This window comes from Pongo abelii, chromosome 3, assembly GCF_028885655.2.
Source record: "Pongo abelii isolate AG06213 chromosome 3, NHGRI_mPonAbe1-v2.0_pri, whole genome shotgun sequence".
NCBI lineage: Eukaryota > Metazoa > Chordata > Mammalia > Primates > Hominidae > Pongo > Pongo abelii.
In genome coordinates, this window is record NC_071988.2 from 60,789,246 (window position 1) to 60,811,172 (window position 21,927).

Here is a 21,927-nt window from a genome sequence, read left to right on the forward strand (position 1 = left end):
TCAAGAGATCGAGACCATCCTGGCCAACATGGTGAAACCCCATCTCTACTAAAAATACAAAAATTAGCTGGGCGTGGTGATGCGCTCCTGTAGTCCTAGCTACTCCGGAGGCTGAGGCAGGAGAATCGCTTGAACCCGGGAGGCTTAGGTTCCAGAGAGCAGAGATCACGCCACTGCACTCCAGCCTGGGCGACAGAGCGAGACTCCGTCTCAAAAAAAAAAAATTGTTATTTTGGATACTCTGTCATGGGGGTGGGGGAGAATCTAGAGGTCTTTAGGGTTGCCTGGTGGTCTGTAGAAAATATGTATGAACTGTACTTCACTATATTTACTTTTTTTGCCAAAGTTATTCAAGAAATTTTCATCCCCCTTTCTCCTTCCCTTTAAATGTGTGCCTGAAGAAAAAGAGGCTTTTTTTTTTTTTTTTTTTTTTTTTTTAACTTAGATATTTAGCACTGGTTGGAGTTTTAGTACCCAGTTTAGGAAAATACTTGGTATTCATGGTTATAGGTTTTTTCTTTCTTTTTTTTTTTAATGAATACAATTTGATTCCTGGTTACATATATCTGTTTTCTATAGTTGCTTTTCTGTGAAAGAATTATAAGATTAAATAATACCAGATAAGGGCAATAATGATGTGATTATGTGGTTTTGAGGAACAAATGTATTACTGAAAAACAACTTAAAATTTCTCTTGTGTAGGCATAGAATCATTAAGGTGCGCAAAGAGGGCTGGTTCTCACCCATAATCAATTCAAAATTTTACATGAGCTAAAGTGCTCATCCTTTGGGAGGACTGATTCTGATTGGAAGAACAATGACACCCTTATGTCTTGGAAATACAATTATCTGCTGCTCTAAACTGATAGATAAGGGCCAGAATAAAACTAAGAACTTTTTTTTTAGTTTAGTTTTATATATATATATCTATCTCGTACTCTGAGAAGTGGTGGTCTGTTGCAGAAAGCTCTGTTTTCACTTTCTCACCCTCATTCACTCACTGGTTAGTTTTAAAACAACTGCAAAAAGGTTTGATTGTGTTTTTTTCCTTTTTGATGAAGGAATTTCTTATACATTATCTTCTTGGTTTTTTTTTTTTTTTTTTTTTTTTTTGAGACAGCTGTCTCCCAGGCTGGAGTTCAGTGGCACAATCTCTGCTCACTGCAAGCTCTGCCTACCGGGTTCACGCCATTCTCCTGCCTCAGCCTCCCGAGTAGCTGGGACTACAGGTGCCCGCCACCACGCCCAGCTAATTTTTTGTATTATTAGTAGAAACGGGGTTTCACCATGTTAGCCAGGATGGTCTCGATCTCCTGACCTCGTGATCTGCCCGCCTTGGCCTCCCTTTTTTTTTTTTTTTTTTTTTTTTTGAGACAGGGTCTCACTCTGTCGCCTAGGCTGGAGTGCAGTGGTATGATCTGGGCTCATTGCAACCTCCGTTTCCCAAGTTCAAGTGATTCTCGTGCCTCAGCCTCCCGAGTAGCTGGGATTACAGGCACCCGCCACCATACTCAGCTAATTTTTGTATTTTTAGCAGAGATGGTGTTTCACCATGTTGACCAGGCTGGTCTCGAACTCCTGGCCTCAAGTGATCCACCTGCCTCGGTCTCCCAAAGTGCTGAGATTACAGGCGTGAGCCAACATGCCTGGCCAACCTTATCTTTAAGAAGATGGAATCTAGAAGGTGAGATTTCTATCACTTTTGCTTTGTATTTGGTTCAATTTTTTGTCTTGGGTATAATCTAATCCGAAACATTTAGTCCTGGGGTTAACAGAATACCTGGAAGGTATATTAGCCATTTCATATAAAAATAAATAGAGTATCAATTAGTTAAGCAGTCATGCACTGAATATTTAACCCAGATGGGTTCATCCAGATGTACTCCCTGTTTTTAGCAGTTCTGGCTATCTTCAGATTTATTCCGTAGCTCTGCTTTCTGTAGGGGAATTTTCACGTCCTCTTAGCTGTAAACTGTGCATGCATGTGTGTGGGTATCTTCATGCCTGATTTATATAATCACCAAATGCTGTTTTGGTCCTGAAAACATCATTTCAGTAGTTTGCAGAGTTCTGAACAAACCAGACACCCCCTTCTTAGAATAAACATTTTCATCTTTAAAACACAGTCACGTTTTATGGAGACTAGAATGGCTGGACATATTTGAAGATTCCATAAAAGGAATTAGTAAATGTCTGTAGATTTATGCCATGAATCAGCTAGTTAGCCTTTCCTTGATTAGTTAGGAGATAACCATGCCCTTCCATTCAGTGAATTGTCACTTCTCCTGGTTAGGAATTGAACCTTACAATGACAAACATTTTCATACTTCTTCTAAAAATTTATAAGATTTACCTGATGAAGTTGGGTTTCCTGTCTGCAGAAACATTCTGTAGAATCTTTTGGTTCTGTTATTATGCTTTGAGGAAACTGATTTGTAATGATCTCAGGAGCACTTTTTTTAAGAGATGTAGACACTGGTTCTGCAAACAGAGTACAGAACATTACCACTAGAAAGGCACTTGTGAGAATGAGAGATGCACTCAGTCAAACTTATATGGATCTAGTTCCCAGTTAATCTTCATTTAGTTTTGTGGAGAACACAGGATTTGATTGTCAGAGAACTTACTTTGGGCTGCCAAATTAAGGCAGGGAGCATCTTACTTAATTTTGATTTTCATATTTGACTGAAAATGACCAAATATGTAACATTCCTATAGTGTTTAACTTTTATACTCCCTTAATCTATAAGCTTTATCTAAGTCAAGTAAATTTTGGTTTGAGGGAGTGACTTATTTTAAGTGTCCTTGCAAATTGTACCAGTCTTTGATTTTAGTTATTTTATAATTCAGTGATTCTTTTTTAAAATAAGTGTTTTCAATTCTTCCATTTATAACTATTTTTTTAGAACTTAGCTTTTTGCATTAGTCTGAAGCAGAATTTACCTGCCCCCAAAAGTCTCCAAGTACCACTGCTTGGTCATTCTGGTCAATATTGGGAAGAGCTCCTTAATATACAAACTGAAATCTAGCCCCAGGTTTTCCGGTAACATCAGTTTAATTTTGGGCAAGTCTCCTAACTTCTGAGTCTGTTTCCTCATCTGTTGGCCTAGACTTATATATTGTAAGGTCTAATGCTCAAATTCAGTGGGTTCAGAATGATACTCTTGTGCGGTTAACCCTTAGCAGTTTAATCTGAAAGGAGAAACTGCTAAGGGTTAACTGCACAAGAGTTTTATCTGACTCGAATTTATATCCAGACATGGAAAAATACGCTTTTCAGTTCACTTGAGATAAAAGGTTATAAGGGGAAGAGGAATTCTGCTATTTGCTAATACTTTATTCAAAATGTATTTGTTGAGCAGGAGCTCAACAAATAGGAATAATGTACATCTAAGTACATTACTAAGGCACTGTGGTAGACAGTGGGAATACTTTACCATACAGGGCAGATGTCCCTGCCCTCGCAGAGACCTTATTGGTTCAGGAGCATAGACTTCTCTATGCCTCAGTTTCCTCATCTGTAAATTGGGTATAATGATAGCACCTACCTTATAGGATTGTGATTGGGACTAAATATGTTAATATATGTAAAGTGCTTAGAACAGTGCTTGGATATGTGCATGCCCTATGACCCTGCCTTCCACTTCTGGGTATATACTCAACAGAAATGCATACATATGTCCATTGAGAGACATGCAATTTTTCATAAAAGCCCCAATGTGGAAACAGCTGAAATGTCCAACAGTGAAATAGATTTGAAAAAGTAATGGGATATACGTTTATTCATTTATTAAATATTGAGATGGGGGGTTTCACTATGTTGCCCAGACTGGTCTTGAACTCCTGAGTTCAAGTGATCCTCCTGCCTTGGCCTCCCAGAGTGCTGGAATTATAGACCTGAGCCACTGCACCTGGCTGGGATGTATATTTTTACAATGGACTATTCTACAGCAATAAAAAATAACAGACTACTGTTGTGAGTAACGTCATGGGTGAATGTCATAAACAATGTTGAATGAAAGAAAAGTACATATAGTATGAATCCCAAACTAATCTATGGTGATAGAAGTGAGAATAGTGATAATGTTTGTGGGGGCTGGAGGATGATTAATGACTGGGAGGCTTTTAGGGTGCTAGTAAGTTTTATGTCCTGAATGGTGGGTTTGGTGTGTCTACTTTGTAAAATTTTGTTTTACTCTTCAGTTTTTTGTGTTAACTAAAAAACAATCTCATAAATTATAAATCTATAAGACATTAAAGCTGGATTATTTTAGAGATCCAGAGAGCAGTGATTTGCTCTGTGTTGAGGAATTAGGGTCAAAGAGAGGCTGGAACTCAGGTTTTCTTATTAGTCTTGTGTGCATTTTCTTTCTTCTGCATGCTATATTGCATTATATTATCTTTTCTGATGTCTGTGATGGGTCATTTTGAAATTACAGCTGCCATTATTAGGTTGGCTTCTGAGTTTGACTTTCAGACTTATTAAAATATTATATTGATTATTGACTACCTTTGAAGAACTGTGGATTTTTTTCTTTTTACATCTGATAACAATAATTGCAACAATCACTGTAAAGTACAATTTAAAGGACCATGATAACCAAATAGTTACCTAACTCCGGGCAAGTTTTCATTTACTTTCAGTGTTATTCTTACTCTTTTTTCTTTTTTCTTTTAAAATATAAAATCTAGCTCCTGCAGGAACTTTCACTCAATGAGCTATGAAAGAAATTATTTCTCAGCATTCTGTGCTCTAATACAGTTCATAAACAATATATTTAGTCTAATTTATCAAGGACAGGAATAAATATCTCTGTTATCAGGAAAAAGCAACAAGTTTTTTCACTGTGTGGAAAAACTTGGCTTTTCTCTGGCTCTTACCATCTTCATGTGCTTTTCTCTTGAAGCTCAAAGTTCCTTGGCTTTTGTTGTGACCTTCAAATAATTCTTAAATAAAAACACAGGAAAAGAATCATATGACATCATTTGAAACACATTAGTTTTCAAGCATTCAAATATACTAAAATAAGAAAACTTAAGCAGGTGGACAAATAAAGAATGAGTTAAGACATATTTTGATACAAGGTTTAGAAAAAAGTTGAAACTCTTGGCTTAAATTAGGTACCTATTTTTAATGATTTTTAAGGGTCATTTGAGCATATGACAGTGTTAGGATTTCATTTTTAAAGAGTTTTTCTCTTGCTAAATGGAAATGCAAAGAGGAATGTCTAGAATTTTTTTTGTTAATGTCGATTCCAAAGTTACCATGTTTCCATTCGGCAGTTCTGAGAGTTGGTTTTCTTAGGATGCAGTCAACTTCTTCATAAAATCTCATTTTTCTTGGAGGGTTGCCATTTTTTCTTTGTAAAATGCTATATTCATATTTTAAATTTTTATATTTCATATGACATTGTTTCCAGTCTCTGTCTATCCCAAACTGCATTAATCTTCTGGCAGTTTCCTCAAATATTTTCTTGTTTCTTGTGGCCCCTTCAAGCATTCGCTTAATTTTTTCATCAGACCATATTTGTATCAGTGCTCTGACCTCACTGTCACACCAGTATTTTCCAGCCTCTGTGTCACTCACTGTTATAATCTGTAAATGACTTTTAGCATCTTCTAAAGGATTACCTACAAATCAACATGATTTATAATTATTCAAACATAGATAAATCTTGTATTTGATTATCATTCACTTAAAGCAACTGTGATGGCATAAAGCACCAAGAATACAATAATAACTTCAATATGAGTCAAAAGAAATTTTCTGTCCATATTCAAACAGTATATTCTAAAAATTATAAGACAGACTGTTCTCCATTATTAGTGAGAATAATTTAGCTGCTTTTCATCATAGGCGATCTTCACTGGATATTTATGAATATAGGAAGTCCCAATGTTTACTTAATTTCTTTTAGCGAGAAGTGGGCATAGACATTTTCCTTCTTTCTCTACTGTATTCTCTACCAACTCAGGTATAAGGAAGCATTTTAGGTAATACACAATAGAGATCTTCTCTATTAGACTTCATATATCAAAATGACATTTAAAATTTACCAATTTAGACCCTGCAGTGGACCCAGTGTTATTTTGGGGTGATGATGTGCAGCAGGGGGTGACGGGGGAAGGCATACTCCACAATGCTTTCCAAAAGTGAGTTCCTCTCATCTTAAATTCTCCTGGGTTTTAATTCTGAATAATTTTTCAGCCTTATGAAATTTTTTTTTTTTTTTTTTTTTTTAAGAGACAGGGTCTCGCTGTGTTGCCGAGGCTGGCGTGGACTCCTGAGCTCAAGCAATCCTCCTGCCTCAGCCCCCCGAGTAGCTGGCACTACAGGTGCCTACCACCATGCCTAGTGCCTCATGGAAATTTGAAAATGTGTTTAAATCACTCTTGTTGGATATAATTTTTAAAAGATGGTGATAGAAATGTAAAATGGTGAAGTCATGGTGGAAAACAGGTAGTTCCTCAGAAACTTTCAGCATATGCCATATGACCAAGCAATTCCATTCCTACATATAAACCCAGAAGAATTGAAAACATGTTCACATAAAAACATGTACCTGCTGTGGAAAAAGAGTACGGCAGGTCCTAAAAAAATTAAACATAAATTACCGTATGATCAGCAATTTCACTTCTGGGTATATACCCAAAAGAATTGAAAGCAGGGACTCGAGCAGATATTTATACATCCACATTCATAGCAGAGTTATTGATAATAGCCAAAAGGCAGAAACAACCCAGATGACCATCAATGGATGAATAAAAAAAATGGTGGATCCATACAATGGAATATTAAAATGAAGGAAATTCTGATAAATGCTACAACAGGGAGGAGCCCTAAAGATATCATAAGTGAAATAAGCCAGGCACAAATGGACGAATATTGTATGATTCCACTTATATGAGGTACCTAGAATAGTCAAATTCACAAAGATGGAAAGGAGAATAGTGGTCACTACAGGCTAAGGAGAGTTGGGATGGAGGAGTTATTGTTTAATGGCTACAGAAGTTTCAGTTTGGAATGATGAAAAAGCTCTGGAGATGGAGAGTGGTGATGTTTGCACAACAATGTGAATGTACTTATGGGTATAATGGTAAATTTTATGTGTATTTTACCAAAATGGGAAAAAAATTGTGCCAGAATGTTCATAGCAGCAGTATTCATAGGAGCCAGAAAATGGCAATGACCCAAATATCTGTCAAGTGATGAATGGGAAAACAAAATATGGTATATCCATAAATTGGAATATTATTCAGCCATAAAAAGGAATGAAATACTGATATATGCTACAACGTGGATGGACCATGAAACAAAAGAAGCCAGACACAAAAATGTATATTGGAGGGTACCACTTATGTCCAGAATAGGCAAATCCATAGAAACAGAAAGTTGGTTAGTGGTTGCCAGGGGTTACAGAGGTGTGGTCAAGCAGTTAAACCACTAATGGATATGGGGTTTCTTTCTCTTTTTTTTGAGACAGAGTCTTGCTCAGTCGCCCAGGCTGGAGTGCAGTGGCGTGACCACGGCTCACTGCAACCTCCGCCTCCCGGATTCAAGTGATTCTCCTGCCTCAGCCTCCCGAGTAGCTGAGACCACAGGTGTGTGCCACCACGCCCAGCTAATTTTTGTATTTTTAGTAGAGATGGGGTTTCACCATGTTGGCCAGGATGGTCTTGATCTCATCTCTTGACCTCGTGTTCTGCCTGCCTTGGCCTCCCAAAGTGTTGGGATTACAGGCGTGAGCCACCATGCCTGGCGGATGTGGGCTTTCTTTGTGGGGTGATCAAAATGTTCTAAAATGGGATACTGGTGATTATTGTATAACTGTGGATATACTAAAAACCACAGTTATATGCTTTAATTGGGTGAATTTGATTGTATGTAAATTACATCTCAAAAAAGAAAAGTTGCTGAGGTTTGAGAATAGAAAAGACAAGTCTAGTGTAGAGGTTAATGCAGTGATGTCTGTGGGAAGTTATAAAGGAACTAAGGAAACATGAACTGCATTGTACCGAGCTTCCAAATCTTCCTCTAAGCCAGAGTTTTTATGATGTGATTGATTAAGTCATTGGCTACAAGATGGAACTTAACCTCCAGCCCCACTCTCCTCCCTGGAGGTCACACTGGCACAAAGCTCCAAGCCTCATCACATGGTTGGTCTTTTTCCGTGACTACCCCCTATCCTGAAGCTATCTGGGAACCCACCTAGAGTAGCCTCATTAACATAACAAAGATGCCTCTGTCTCTGGAAGTTCCAAAGGTTGTTGATGCTTTGTGCCAGGAACAGGAGACCAAAACTAGATATATTCTTTATTATGCCACAGCTTCTTAAAAGTTTATTAAAATATTACCAACAGTACAAATTAGAAAAATCATGCCTTCATAATAAACAAGTTGCCTGTATTTAAGATTAGCAGCATACCTATGTCTGAGCTTTCTTTTTTCACATTTATAAGTCTTGGGTTTTCTGAAGTTTTAGTAATCAGTTCTTCTCTATCTGGATGTACTATTGGATTAAAATGAAAAGTTCTCAGTATTGTGTCTCATATGACTAAAGTGCATTAATTTATGTAATAATTTTACTGCTAAGATTATACAAATTATAACGCATGCAAAATATACAAAAATGTTTAAATATTCCAGGTTTAAGAAAAATTACTTCCAAGTTCTTTCTTTTGGAAGAGATAAATGAATTAGAAGAAAACATAATTCTTAGCCTACCCTTTGAGATGGTAACAGTAGATTCCTTAATGCCCCCTGCTGGCCATCTCATTGTGAATTTTTTGAATTTTGAAAATACGTTTTGCTACAACCAAAAGAAAAATGGGCATTTCTAGGGTTACTCTTAGATGAACATTGAGGTATTTCACTTGTGATTTTTAGGCTGAAGATCAGCGTGACCTCCTTTAATAGGATATATTTTACTACCATGAAACTTCTATGCTTATTTAAGTATGCTTGACTCCACCCCTGTGACCTAAAATAGGTTTAACTGTGACTGTCCTATACGAGAAAGCAGTGGCTTGCGGGAATACGTAGATAATAAGGCATTCCAGCTCATATAAATGGCAGCTGATATTGGAGCGGAATTAAGTCAATTTTGTTTCTCCTTCTCAGAAGAAACAGGTAGGTGATAAGATTGTCAAACACAAATTTTCTCTTTTGGCAGAGTCCTTTCTCCTTTGATAACTTCTTGATTCATTTTATCCTCTCTCGCTTATGCTTCAGACCAGAGAGAAAAATAAAATATGTTTTAGATCCAAAGATCTAGTTTATTCAATTTTCATGGGCCACTTCTTTTTACTTAACATAATAGGAACAGCCTGAGCAGTCTATGATTCTTCTCCGCGATTAATTTCCTTCATATTCCATTAGTCATTAATTTTTAAGTGATAATCTATCGGCATTAGTGAATTTTTCTTCCCTGAATGGAATCAAATTGAAACTTCTGTGTCAATCAGTCCTCTGCTGGTCTGAGCATGATAACCTAGCTATGGTTTCCAGTGCTGGCTGTGCTTGAGAATCGTCTAAAAATACGGGTGCCTGAACTGACTCCAACCTACTAGATCAAAATCTTCAGAAGTTCCAAATTGGGAACCAATCTAGATACTCAGAATCCAAGGGGTCTATAGCTCTAGCTGGATTTTCATTTGAAGTAAAGAAAAGCTTATGGCTTATAGCATACATTTAAGATAGGAAAGAGAATACTTTTGGGGGACTGGTTTTTTGGCCAGATATCAAAGTTAACAATATGGAGCTATTATTAATAATAGCAACTCCAATTTCAAAAATTCATCAGTGAAATATAAAAAATAAAAATGAAGTGACCTCTGTTTTTACATGTAAATACCCATCACTTTGTTGTTGTTTTAAAGAAAGACTATTTCATGTGAATTTTTTTCCCTGAAGATAAATAATCCATATTTTTATACCTCAATACTACATTCTATTACATTCTTCCTAAGAGTGGAGTGGCAATTTGTGAATCAATAGGTATACATTGCAGGTGTACCTAAAATCCTTGCGTGTTTAAGTTTTTTTCTTACGTATTTAGCTGCTGAGATCCTTGTGGGTTTATATCTTTGCTTTGTATTTTCATATGACAGTTTAAAATAATATAATTTCTAGGATGACTATGCATTTGTCCTGTTTCACATTTTCTAAATATATTCCAAATATTTCATATTTGGCATGCAAACATGCCAAACAAACAAAAAAAAACTTGTACTTTTGACTTAATCTTTTCCTTCTATATGTAAAAAATTATCTTGAGGTTGTACTTAAGTAAGTTTTCCAGAGGACTAACAAGTTAAAATCTTCTGAATACTAAAGCTCTTAACTTTTTAGATGGAAATCTTTTTTCCTTATTAAACAATGCAGTAATCTGATTTTCTTATTTTTTAAAATTTTATTTTTTATTTTTAGAGATGGGTTCTTGCTGTGTTGCCCAGGCTGGATTCAAACTCCTGGGCTTAAGTGATGCTTCAATCTTAGCATCCCAAGAAGCTGGGATTATAGGCATGTGCCACTGCACCTGGCATAATTTGATTTTTAACTCTTAATGACAGAGGCCATTGCTGTGATGTCTATGGAAACCTAAGAATCTGTCCTATCTGATAAACCAGAGAAATAAGTTTGCCAGGAGTATAGGAAATTTGATTAACTAGTTTGTTAAATTAACATTGAGCTTTACACTTTGTAAAGTCATATGAAGCTTTGGACCGAAAGACTAGGTACAAGGTCTTTCTAACAGATAAGCTTCAGCTTGGGGGCTTGGTGATCTCCTCCTCCCCGATTTTGGTTTGTGTAGAAGAGGCAAACTATCAGGTAGCAAGCACAAAATCTCACCTCCAAACCCTTAGTGCCCTATACCAGAGGGTAATGATTCTCAAACTTGCTTGCATCATTATCACCTGGAAGACTTGTTAAAACAGATTGCTAGGCCCCAACACCAGAGTTTCTGATTCTGGATGGTGCCCAACAATTTGCATTTTGAGTAAGTTGTCAGTTAATGCTGATGCTGCTACACTTGGAGAAAAACAGCGATAGGGAACATTGCTTCCATTAATTATTTCCACCTTCCATTTATGTGTTTTGAGTTATGATACAACAGTACTTCATATAATGTTATAACATAATTTCTTAGGTATGGTAGCATCTATTAATATATAGACATAAAATCTAAAACCCATTATGAGGGCACCACTCTCATAACCTCATTTAAAGCTAGTTATCATTCAAAGGCCCTGTCTCCAAATACATCACATTGGGGGTTAAGGCTTCAATATATGAATATTGGTGGGAGGAACACAGTTCAGGCCATAGCAGTGTCTTGCAATAGCATTTTGTGTATATACTTTGTCACACACACACGCACACACAAACCAGAATATTCTTTTATTTGTGTCAAGACCTTGTTTTATGTCTGTATCTCCTATGTCTTCTGACTTATTACTGACTGAATCATCTTCAGCTACATCTCCAGCAATGACTATATGAACATAAGGGGATATATATTGGCTTTTTAAATTTACTTCAGGATCGTGTTTTATTTATTTAGATTATTTATTTGTTTTTGAGGCAGAGTCTCACTCTGTTGCCCAGGCTGTAGTTCAGTGGTACGATTTTGGCTTACTGCAACCTCTGCCTCCCAGGTTCCAAGGATTCTCATTCCTCAGCCTCCCGAGTAGCTGGGATTACAGGCATGTGCCACCACACCTAGCTAATTTTTTGTGTATTTTTTAGTAGAGATGAGGTTTCACCATGTTGGCCAGGCTGGTCTCAAACTCCTGCCTCAAGTGATCCACCCACCTTGGCTTCCCAAAGTGCTGGGATTAGAGGCATGAGCCACAACGCCTGGCCCAGAATTGTGTTTTAAACTCTAATGTAGTATTTTCCTTTTTAAGGGGACCCTAATATTAAATATGGTTAGTTAGATTCCCTACCCTTAAGCATCTTTTTGTCACTATAGATATTGGTTATGTATCTGAGTCTCTAACTAAGTCTTCTGACATAACTAATGGAATCATCTTTAGCTGCATCTCCAGCAATGACTGTATGAAGATATCATGCCACTGCTGTTGGGCTGCTTTATCTGTAGTCATCTAACTGGGGGAGATGTATAGTTCTCTAGCATACCAGTTTCTTTCTTGTCCACCAGCGAAATATTTTGAGATTTCTCACCAGCATTTCCTGTCTTAACTGTCTGTGGTTCCCCTCTCTTCCCTAGACGCAGACCCTCTTAGAATTGGGACTCATCATTTAAGCCAGATAATAAAATCCGGAGACACTGTGGTTAGTAGAGGTCTTTAAGACCATCTTGTCAACACCCCCCAATTTTGGAGTTAGGTCTAGAGCAGTGGTCTCCAACCTTTTGGCACCAGGGACTGGTTTCATGGAAGACAATTTTTCCATGGACCAGGGGGTGAGGGGGCCATGGTTTTGGGAGGATTCAAGTGCATTACATTTATTGTGCACTTTATTTCTATTATTATTACGTCGTAATATATAATGAAATAATTAAACAACTCACCATAATCTAGAATCAGTGGGAGCCTTGAGCTTGTTTTCCTGCAACTAGATGGTCCCATCTGGGAGTGATGGGAGACAATGACAGATCATCAGGCATTAGATTCTCATAAGGAGCACACAACCTAGATCCCTTGCCTGCACAGCTCACAACAGTCTTCGTGCTCCAGTGTTCTAATCTAATGTGAGAATCTAATGTTGCCATTGATCTGACAGGAGTCGCGGAGCTCAGGTCATAATGTGCATGATGGGGAGTGTCTGTAAATACAGATGAAGCTTGGCTCACCCACCACTCACCTCCTGCTGTGCAACCCAGTTCGTAACAGGCCACGGACCAGTAAGGGTCCAGGTGTTGGGGACCCCTGGTCTAGAGGTCCACAGAGCCTTAGAACTTTGATTTCCTGAATCCTGGTCTAGAACTCATTCAGTTTATTTCATGCTATCATGTCTTTGTGTGTATGTACTGTATCTCAATCCTTTGGTTTAAATATACTTTAAAGACATTTATGATGGGTCTCAGAGAAATGTACTACTTCTAAGAAAGTCTCATGTATTTTATATTTTTCTAAGTTCTTCAATGCCCTTTTTCTATTCTACTCAATTTTACCACAATTAGTATGAAAATTTACTTTAACTTCTGCCATCTGGGGTTGCATATTTGCTTTATTAAAATTGATCTATTTTAAACTTTATTCTGGGAATCCAGTTTTATTTCCTCCTCTTTGTATAATTGTACTGTTTCTGTTCTGGGGAAGATCAAATGTATACTAAATCTGTCTCATAATAAATTCAGCTAGCTTGTCAAATAGCATGTAATGAAACTTATTTAACTTACATATATAATATTCCTCTTATGGTACTGAACATTCTCAATACAGGTTGAGCATCCCTGATATGAAATCTGAAATGCTACAAAATATGAAACTTTTTGAGCACCAACATGATGCTACATGTGGAAAATTATACACTTGACCTCATGTGATGGGTATAGTCAAAACTTTGTTTCATGCACAAAATTATTAAGAATATTGCATAAAATTAGCTTTAAGCTATATGTATGAAACACACATGAATTTCATGTTTGGACTTGGCTCCCTTTTCTAAGATACCTCACTATGTATATGCAAATACTCTAAAATCTGAAAAAATACCTAAATCTAAAACACTTCTGATCCCAGGCATTTTGGAAGAGGGATCCTTGAACCTGTATGATGTAACATGATGTTAAGATTATTTTTCTTCACCTTCCTACCTGTCTGGTCCTCTCCCGTTTTTACGTTGGCACATTCTGTGACATGTTCTCCATCTTGGGATTCCTGGTCTCGTGATTTTTCTGTTTTATTGGGTCCCAGAATAGCATCCAACTCAGTAAAAAATTTCATACTCTTAGTCATGCCTAGATCTTGAGCTGTTCTTACGATCTTGTATTCATGTTTTAGGTTTTTGTATTTTGTTCTGCACTGTTTCCAGTCTCTGTCTATTCCAAATTTCTGAAGCTTGGCCGCAATTTGTTGAAATATCCTCTTATTTCTCACTGTTCCCTCTAGTTGTCGTTGTATGCTTTTATCAGACCAGACGTCTATTAGAGCCCTGACTTCTGGCACAGTCCAGTGCTTTCCTCCTTCATTTGCTACAGATGGGATAAAAGTTGTATTATTAGAGGGTTCCAATACTGACGTAGAGATACCTGCATTAGGTAGAGAGGTAAAAGATATATGCATTATATACATCAGACAAGGTAAATAATTGGATGCAACATTATTAAAGAAAGCAGTTTCCTCCATAGGAGATGGAGTAACAAATCATAGCTTAGCTTTTCTCTTAAACAGTGGGGAAACAAAATACAGAACCTAAATCTGTCCATTATTATGCTGGTTACTGGCTTTAATAAAGTTGTGTTTTTTAAGTCACATTTTGATCATCTTTCCTGTATACCATTTTTTTCTCTTCCATACCACTCCTTTAGTATGTAGGGTGTATATCAGTGTATAGTGGAAGTTCAATATATAAATGTGTAGCATTTACTATAGAAAACAGTAATTACTTAAGAAAATGGCTCATTGTAGATAATTTGTTTTGAAATAGGATAGGTACAAACAATTTAACTCCTTTTTTCTTTATCTTACGATTTCCTTTGGCTATATATCAGTCTACTGGGAAGCATTTAAAAACCACCATTCTGGTACCTGCCTCATCCCTCATCCCCAGATTGTGAATCTAATGTGTAGTCAGGGTTGAGAACTGAGGCTACTCATGAGCTGAGGGCTTGGAAGAGTCACACAGAACAATCAGTGCTTACGCCTTGCAAAAATTACAGAAAGAAAGCCATTTTAAATGAAGTATTTTCTTTTAATGGTAGGGAAATGTGTCAGAAATTTCATAATGCCTTGTTCCTAGGCAGTATGTCTCTACTTAGTTATAAATCCTTTAATATGCCATGGTACGTATTAGGTCTCTAGAACAGTTTTATACTTCATTTACATTACTGACAGTACTTGACTTTATACTGGTTATTTTGACAACCATATTATCTTGTGTTTTTCTCAGATTTCATTTTCATAAAAGAATTAGGTTCATTTTTTGAATTATAAACTTACAAGCACATTAACTTTGGTTTTTGTGTTTTTTTTGAGACAGGGTTTCAAATTGGATGTAATATTATTAAAGAAAGGAATTTTTGGCTGGGCATGGTGGCTCAGGCCTGTAATCCCAGCACTTTGGGGTGCCAAGGCAGGTGGATTGCCTGAGCTCGGGAGTTGGAGACCAGCCTCACAACAGGGCAAAACCTGTATCTACAAAAAAATGCAAAAATTCGCCAGGCTTGGTGGCATGTGCCTGTGGTCTCAGGTATTCGGGAGGCTGAGGTGGGAGGATTGCTTGAGTCCAGCAGGTGGAGGTTGCAATGGGCTGAGAATACACCACTGCACTCCAGCCTGGGCGAGAGAGTGAGACCCTGTCTCAAAATAAGATAAAGTAAAATAAAATAAATTTTTTAAAAAAGAAAGTAATTTTCTTTCACCAAGGCTAGAGTGTAGTGGAGAGATCACCGCTCATTGCAGCCTGAACCTCCCAGGTTCAAGTGAGCCTCCAGAGTAGCTGGGACCACAGGCACACGCTACCATGCATGACATTAACATTTTGTTTGCATTAAAAATAATCTTCAGCCAGGCGCGGTGGCTCACGCCTGTAATCCCAGCACTTTGGGTGGCCAAGGCAGGCGGATCACGAGGTCAGGAGATCAAGACCATCCTGGCCAACATGGTGAAACCCTGTCTTTACTGAAAATACAAAAATTAGCTGGGTGTGGTGGTGCACACCTTGTAATCCCAGCTACTCAGGAGGCTGAGGCAGGAGAATGACTTGAACCTGGGAGGCAGGATTGCAGTGAGCCAAGATCGTACCACTGCACTCTAGCCTGGCGACAGAGTGATACTTTGTCTCAAAAAAAAAAAAACTTCAAATTATACCGAAGATTAATCATAATTTATTTTGCACCACTGCACTCTAGCCTGGCGACAGAGTGATACTTTGTCTCAAAAAAAAAACCAAAAAAAAAAACACTTCAAATTATACCGAAGATTAATCATAATTTATTTTGTTTCTTTCTTTTTCTTTTCGTAGACTCTGTTGCACAGGCTGGAGTGTAGTAGCACAGTCATGGCTCACTGCAGCCTTGAACCCCTGGGCTCAAGTGAGCCTTCCTGCCTCAGCCTCACAAGTAGCTGGGACTACAGGCATGAGCCACTGACTGCACCTGGACTATTTTTAATAATTTTTTTAGGCATGGGGTCTCACTATGTTGCCCAGGCTAGTCTCGAACTCCTGGTCTCAAGTGATCCTGCACCTTGGCCTCCCAAAATACTGGGGTTACAGGTGTGAGTCACTGTGCCTGGCCATAATTTAAAATTAAATATTACAATTAATGGTTCAGTAATACTTAATTGAGTTTAGGTTTTGGCCCCTATCATACAAATGATATTGCAATTAATAACTTTTATCAGGTTTATGAGTTTTAAGTCATTAAAAAAACTTTATAGCATTTGTTTGAGATATTTTATGGTGTATTTAATGTCTGCTTTGAAATGCTTTTCAGAATTTTTTTTCTTATTTGGGTTACAAATATTTAATGTCTTTGCTTTGAAATGCTTTTTCAGAATTTTTTTTCTTATTTGGGTTACAAATAAGTTTTTCTATTATTTAAGTTAGAAGTAAGGTTTTTGCTTCTAGCTTCAATAAGAAATTAGAAGCGGCCGGGTGTGGTGGCTCACGCCTGTAATCCCAGCAATTTGGGAGGCCAAGGCGGGTGGATCACCAGAGGTCGAGAGTTCTGGATCAGCCTGGCTAACATGGTGAAACCCTGTCTCTACTAAATATACAAAATTAGCTGGGCGTGGTGGTGTGCTCCTGTAATCCCAGCTAGTCGGGAGGCTGAGGCAGGAGAACTGCTTGAACCCCAGAGGCAGAGGTTGCAGTGAGCTGGGATTGTGACACTGCACTCCAGCCTGGGCAACAGAGTGAGACTAGAAAAGAAAAGAAAAATAGAAGCAAAGAAGGATTTACACTGAATTTAATTCACTGGGTGATTAAAATTATCCTTGACCTGGTTGTGGCTCTGATGTTTACTTTCAATGTAAAATTCTGTTTGTCTTAATTCCTTGCCTCAACACGAAAGTGATCATGTTCATTACTATGAGTAAGGTTAGCCATCAGGTTTCTTATAATATTTAAAGAGTAAAGTTCGGAAATTAAAGAACCAGTATTTCTAGGAAACTTAAATTTGGTAAAGAAATCATTTGCTTTAGAAATAATTTTTTTCAGTACGGGTTGGCAAAAAGAGAGGAAAACATAAATCAATTCTGAGTTTCTTCCAGGAAAAATTGTCAATTTTCTCAGATTAGGAACCAGTCTTATCTTTCAGTTTGAAATTAGATCAGTTTCATTCTGTCCCATCCATTATACTATACCTAGTTCCATTGGTCTGACATGAGAAACCAGAAGTAAAGGATTTCCTGAGACGTCTTCCTTATCTACTGATGCAATTGACATTTTACCTGTAAATATAACAGAATTCCTTTTAGAAACAACATAACTGATCATTCTAATAGCTTTAGCTAAATGTGATCATATTCTTGAAAATAGATTTGTGATAGACATTTTGTAATAAAGTTGTATAATGTAGTTTAAATATTTGTATATTTAAAGAGAAATCTAATTTTTTCCATCCCATTGACATGGTCCATTTTAAACTTCTGCTAGAATTGTTTGATAATTTTTTAAGTTTTTAGAAATGGTTGTAGTTAGTTTTCAAGTTAAATTACTTTTTTTTTTTTCTTGAGACAGAGTCTCACTCTGTCTCCCAGGCTGGAGTGCAGTGGTGTGATCTCGGCTCACTGCAACCTCTGCCTCCCGGGTTCAAGCAGTTCTCCTGCCTCAGCCTTATGAGTAGCTGGGATTACAGGCATCCGCCACCACGCCCGGCTAATTTTTGTATTTTTAGTAGACACGAGGTTTCACCATGTTGGCCAGGCTGGTCTCGAGCTCCTAACCTCAGGTGATCCTCAGCCTCCCAAAGTGCTGGGATTACAGGTGTGAGCCACTGTGCCCAGGCTTACATTCTTAAAATGTGGTGTTTTATTTATAGTTGTATCTTGGGTGCTCTAACAGAGTAGGCACTTGCTAAATAATACCAGTAATGTGAAAGAGTAGGTCTTGCAATGAGATAGATAATTAGAAAATGCTGTTTTTTTGGCATGTATGATCAAATAGCTTGGAGTTTTTAAGTATCTTATATAATTTATTGATTGATACATACTAAAGTTTCCAGAAGTTAATCTAAATTATGTTTAAATGGACTAAGGAATATGTCATTTAAAAGAACCATGCCAACCATAAAAATTGAAGTCCTCCTTTGATTTCCTTGTTTTATGGTTTGGATGCTTTTATATAGGCTTTCATAAAATGAGGCATAGGCTACTTTTTAAAGTGATCAAATGAGGAGGATGAAGTACATCTTAGAAAGGAATGCAATTTACATTATTTTTAACTCAATTGACACATGAAGATGAATTATAATTACATGAAATTGCAGACTAATTGGGAGGCGGATAAGTATCTTTTGATTGCTCTTTGTAATGTCTCAATTAAAAATTTACTCATCTCATTAATCATTTCATTGCCAAATGTTTTTCCAGTTCTATTTTATTGAGTAACAAAAGTAGCATTGTATTTTACATTAATATATCAACTTTTAGGTGTGATTTTAATGGCATAAACATTCATTTAAAATCATGATTCACCATTGTGTTTACAGGCATTCCCATTGAAGAAAAAGAAAAGATATGCTCTTTATCATCTTAAAAACTCTATTAGGGTTTCTATGTTAAAATAGGAAAACAAATGAAAAATAAACGTAAGTACAAAAGCACATCACTGCTTTCAGATGGCACAGTTGTATTTTTATAAACTCTCAAGGTAAAAATTGTCAAAAATTTTAAATCAGGTTTTATAATTGCTTTAGGCTAAAATGTTGTTGAGGAATGTTTTAGATTTGGTTGAAAACAGGGAAAATAAAAATCTGGAGTTATGTAAGAATTACCTTTAGAGAAACAGGGCCCAGGTTATTTAACATCTGAGCTTGAGTATGAGAGCAGTAAATAAAGGCAGGGTTTCTATTCTATTGCATGGTTTAGAGTCTAGATTTACCTCCATAGAAAAGAGTCTGGACCAAACATACAGATGATAGTGAAACAGAAAAGCTCTCTCTCCAACCTCTTCAGATAATTTTTTCTTAAGTTGCTCATTCCACAGCATGAATCCTAAAACTGTAGGCAGAGGCTCTGGGGATTTTAAACTGAAAGTCTTAAATCATTACTTGCGATGCATTTGTATAAAATAAGAGGAGTGAAATAGAGGGAAATTGACCACTGAAGAAATGTGGTTTGGCAGCCATCGGCCAAAGGAATTCTGAGGCTGAGGATGATCAGATTTAGCAGAACATGAAGCCTCTTAGAGTTGGTCAAAAGTGTATTTGGGTCCTTTGCCATGGCTCTGGTCCTGGCTACTTGCTGCCTAACAAGTGGCCTATCCTTACCACTTGCATGAGGTTGATCCCAACAGTGGAAAAGACACTTTGATTTTCTTCCCTTCTCCCTTGTATCACACACCAATAAAAATTCTGCTGGTTCCGCCATAGGAAAAACCAGAAAACATTACATAATGAATCAAACCTGGTGCAAGGAGGGCTTCCTAAGCCTTAGGGAGAAAACTTTGATTACCTTAAAAATTTTTGGATTCTGCAGATCAAATAAATCATAAGGCAAGAAAATCATGCAAATTTCTAAGACCCCAATTGACACGAATGGTCAATTTGTAAAATTGTATAGAAAAGTGTTCCACCTTACTGGTAATTAAACAAATGCAAATTAAAAGTTACCAATTTGTATATCATTATAGGCCATTGTTTCTTAAATTAGCCTAAGTCGTTAATTATTTATTTAATTTACTTATTTTGAGATAGAGTTTTACTCTTGTCGCCCAGGCTGGAGTGCAGTGGCGTGATCTTGGCTCACTGCAACCTCTGTCTCCTGGGTTCAAGCGATTCTCCTGTCTCAGCCTCCCAAGTAGCTGGGATTACAGGTGCCCACCACCAAGCCCAGCAAATTTTTTGTTTTTAGTAGAGACGGGGTTTCACCATGTTGGTCAGGCTGGTCTTGAACTCCTGACCTCAGGTGATCCACCTGCCTCAACCTCCCAAAGTGCTGGGATTACAGACATGAGCCACCACGCCTGGCCTAAATCATTATTTACTTATCAAATTTGGAAAGTCCCTTCTTCCCATCAATACTCCATAATTTTGCATGACAGTGGTTCTACAGAAGGGACGCTATCATGGCTAGTGAAGTACAGTTATTTTGGAAAGCAGTTATTTTAGAAATAATGTTTCAAAGTAATGGCCAGACATGGTGCCTCAGGCCTGTAATGCCAGCACTTTGGGAGGCCAAGGTGGGCAGATCACTTGAGGACAGGACTTCGAGACCAGCCTGGTCAACATGGTGAAACCCTGTCTCTCCTAAAAATACAAAAACTAGCTGGGCATGGTGGCGTTGCGCCTCTAATCCCAGCTCAGGAGGCTGAGGCAGGAGAATCGCTTGAACCTGGGAAGCAGAGGTTGTGAGCTGAGATTGCACCACTGCACTCCAGCCTGGGTGACAGAGTGAGACTCCGTCTTAAACAAAAGAAAACAAAACAAAAAACCAAAAACAAGACAAAAACAACAACAACAAAAAACCAAAGTAATTATATCCTCCTGAATCAGTATTAGAACTTGTGTCTTAAAGTAATAATACTAAAAATGGACAAAAGGTATTAATTGCAGTATCATTTGCATGAGAGGGGTGAAGACCCACACTCAGTTAAATATTATGGAACCATTAATTGTAATATTTAATTTTAGATCATGATTAATCTTAGGTATAATTTAAAGATTATTTTTAATGCAACCAAAATGTTAATGTGCTTGTAATTTTATAATTTAAAAATGTAAAGAACAACTAGTGGTATTGTGGAAAGTATATGGGAAGAGGCTGAAAACTAGGGAGCCCAGTAAAGAGGTTACATTAATATTCTATATGAGACATGATGAAGTTCTGGTTAGTCATAATGAGAATAGAGCAGAGAGAAAATTTTATGCAGTATGTCGGCAGATTTTTTAAAGACTTAGTGACTGACCAAAAATCAAGGATATCTCAAATGTTTCTGTATAAGTGATTGGAAATATAGTGATGCTAAGGTGGAAGCAATTTGTAGGAGGATCAAATTCGGGCTAGATGTGGTGGATCATGCCTCACTTTGGGAGGCCGAAGCAGGAGAATCTCTTGAGCCCAGGAGTTCGAGACCAGCCAGGGCAACATAGTGTGAAACCCATCTCTACTAAAAATACAGAAAATTAGCCGGGCATGGTGGCTCACACCCCATAGTCCCAGCTATTCAGGAGGCTGAGTTGGGAGGATCATTTGAGTCCTGGAAGTTGAGGCAGCAATGAACCAAGATCACACCACTGCACTTCAGCTTGGGTGACAGGAGTGAAACCCTCTCTCTTTAAAAAACAAACAAAAAAAGGTGATGGGAGAATAGAGAGTTTGATTTTGGAATTGGGAGTTTGAGGTACCTAAACGTGCATAGTTATGTTGTAAGGATAGTCCCTCTGTTTATGAGTGAAAACGAAGGAGTTTGGAGCCAAGGGAGTACCTGAAAGGGCTGAAGATCCCTTTAAGAAGTAGAGATATTGGCACCCACATCTTCATCAGACCAACTCCTGGTTAAAATCGGGGACTTTCAGAAGCTAAGTGATTTACTTATTTATTAATCAATATTTAAAGCACTTAAATAATGAAGAG

General features: G+C 37.5%; 2 protein-coding genes and 1 long non-coding RNA gene across 4 annotated transcripts in view; 2 read left to right on the plus strand and 1 right to left on the minus strand.

The window, feature by feature from the left end:
* Positions 1-21,927, minus strand: part of PAICS (phosphoribosylaminoimidazole carboxylase and phosphoribosylaminoimidazolesuccinocarboxamide synthase) — a 50,859-nt gene that overhangs the window by 27,425 nt on the left and 1,507 nt on the right. Inside the window, exons 2-5 of one of the 2 annotated variants that reach the window (XM_054553429.2) lie at positions 17,497-17,583; positions 13,785-14,162; positions 4,882-4,947; positions 2,354-2,481 (exon numbers count right to left, since the gene is read on the minus strand). In XM_054553429.2, the coding sequence (XP_054409404.1) occupies positions 2,354-2,481; positions 4,882-4,947; positions 13,785-14,162; positions 17,497-17,583 (659 nt within the window). Of the gene's footprint in view, positions 1-2,353; positions 2,482-4,881; positions 4,948-13,784; positions 14,220-17,496; positions 17,584-21,927 lie in introns of both variants that reach the window. The other variant, XM_054553427.2, reaches the window with a different exon arrangement.
* PPAT (phosphoribosyl pyrophosphate amidotransferase) overlaps positions 1-21,927 on the plus strand; it is a 42,163-nt gene that overhangs the window by 1,649 nt on the left and 18,587 nt on the right. The gene's annotated exons all lie outside the window — the stretch shown is intronic.
* On the plus strand, positions 1,381-16,027 carry LOC129047229 (uncharacterized). Its single transcript, XR_008524525.2, has 2 exons — positions 1,381-7,602; positions 8,991-16,027. It is a non-coding gene; the product is annotated as an uncharacterized LOC129047229 (long non-coding RNA).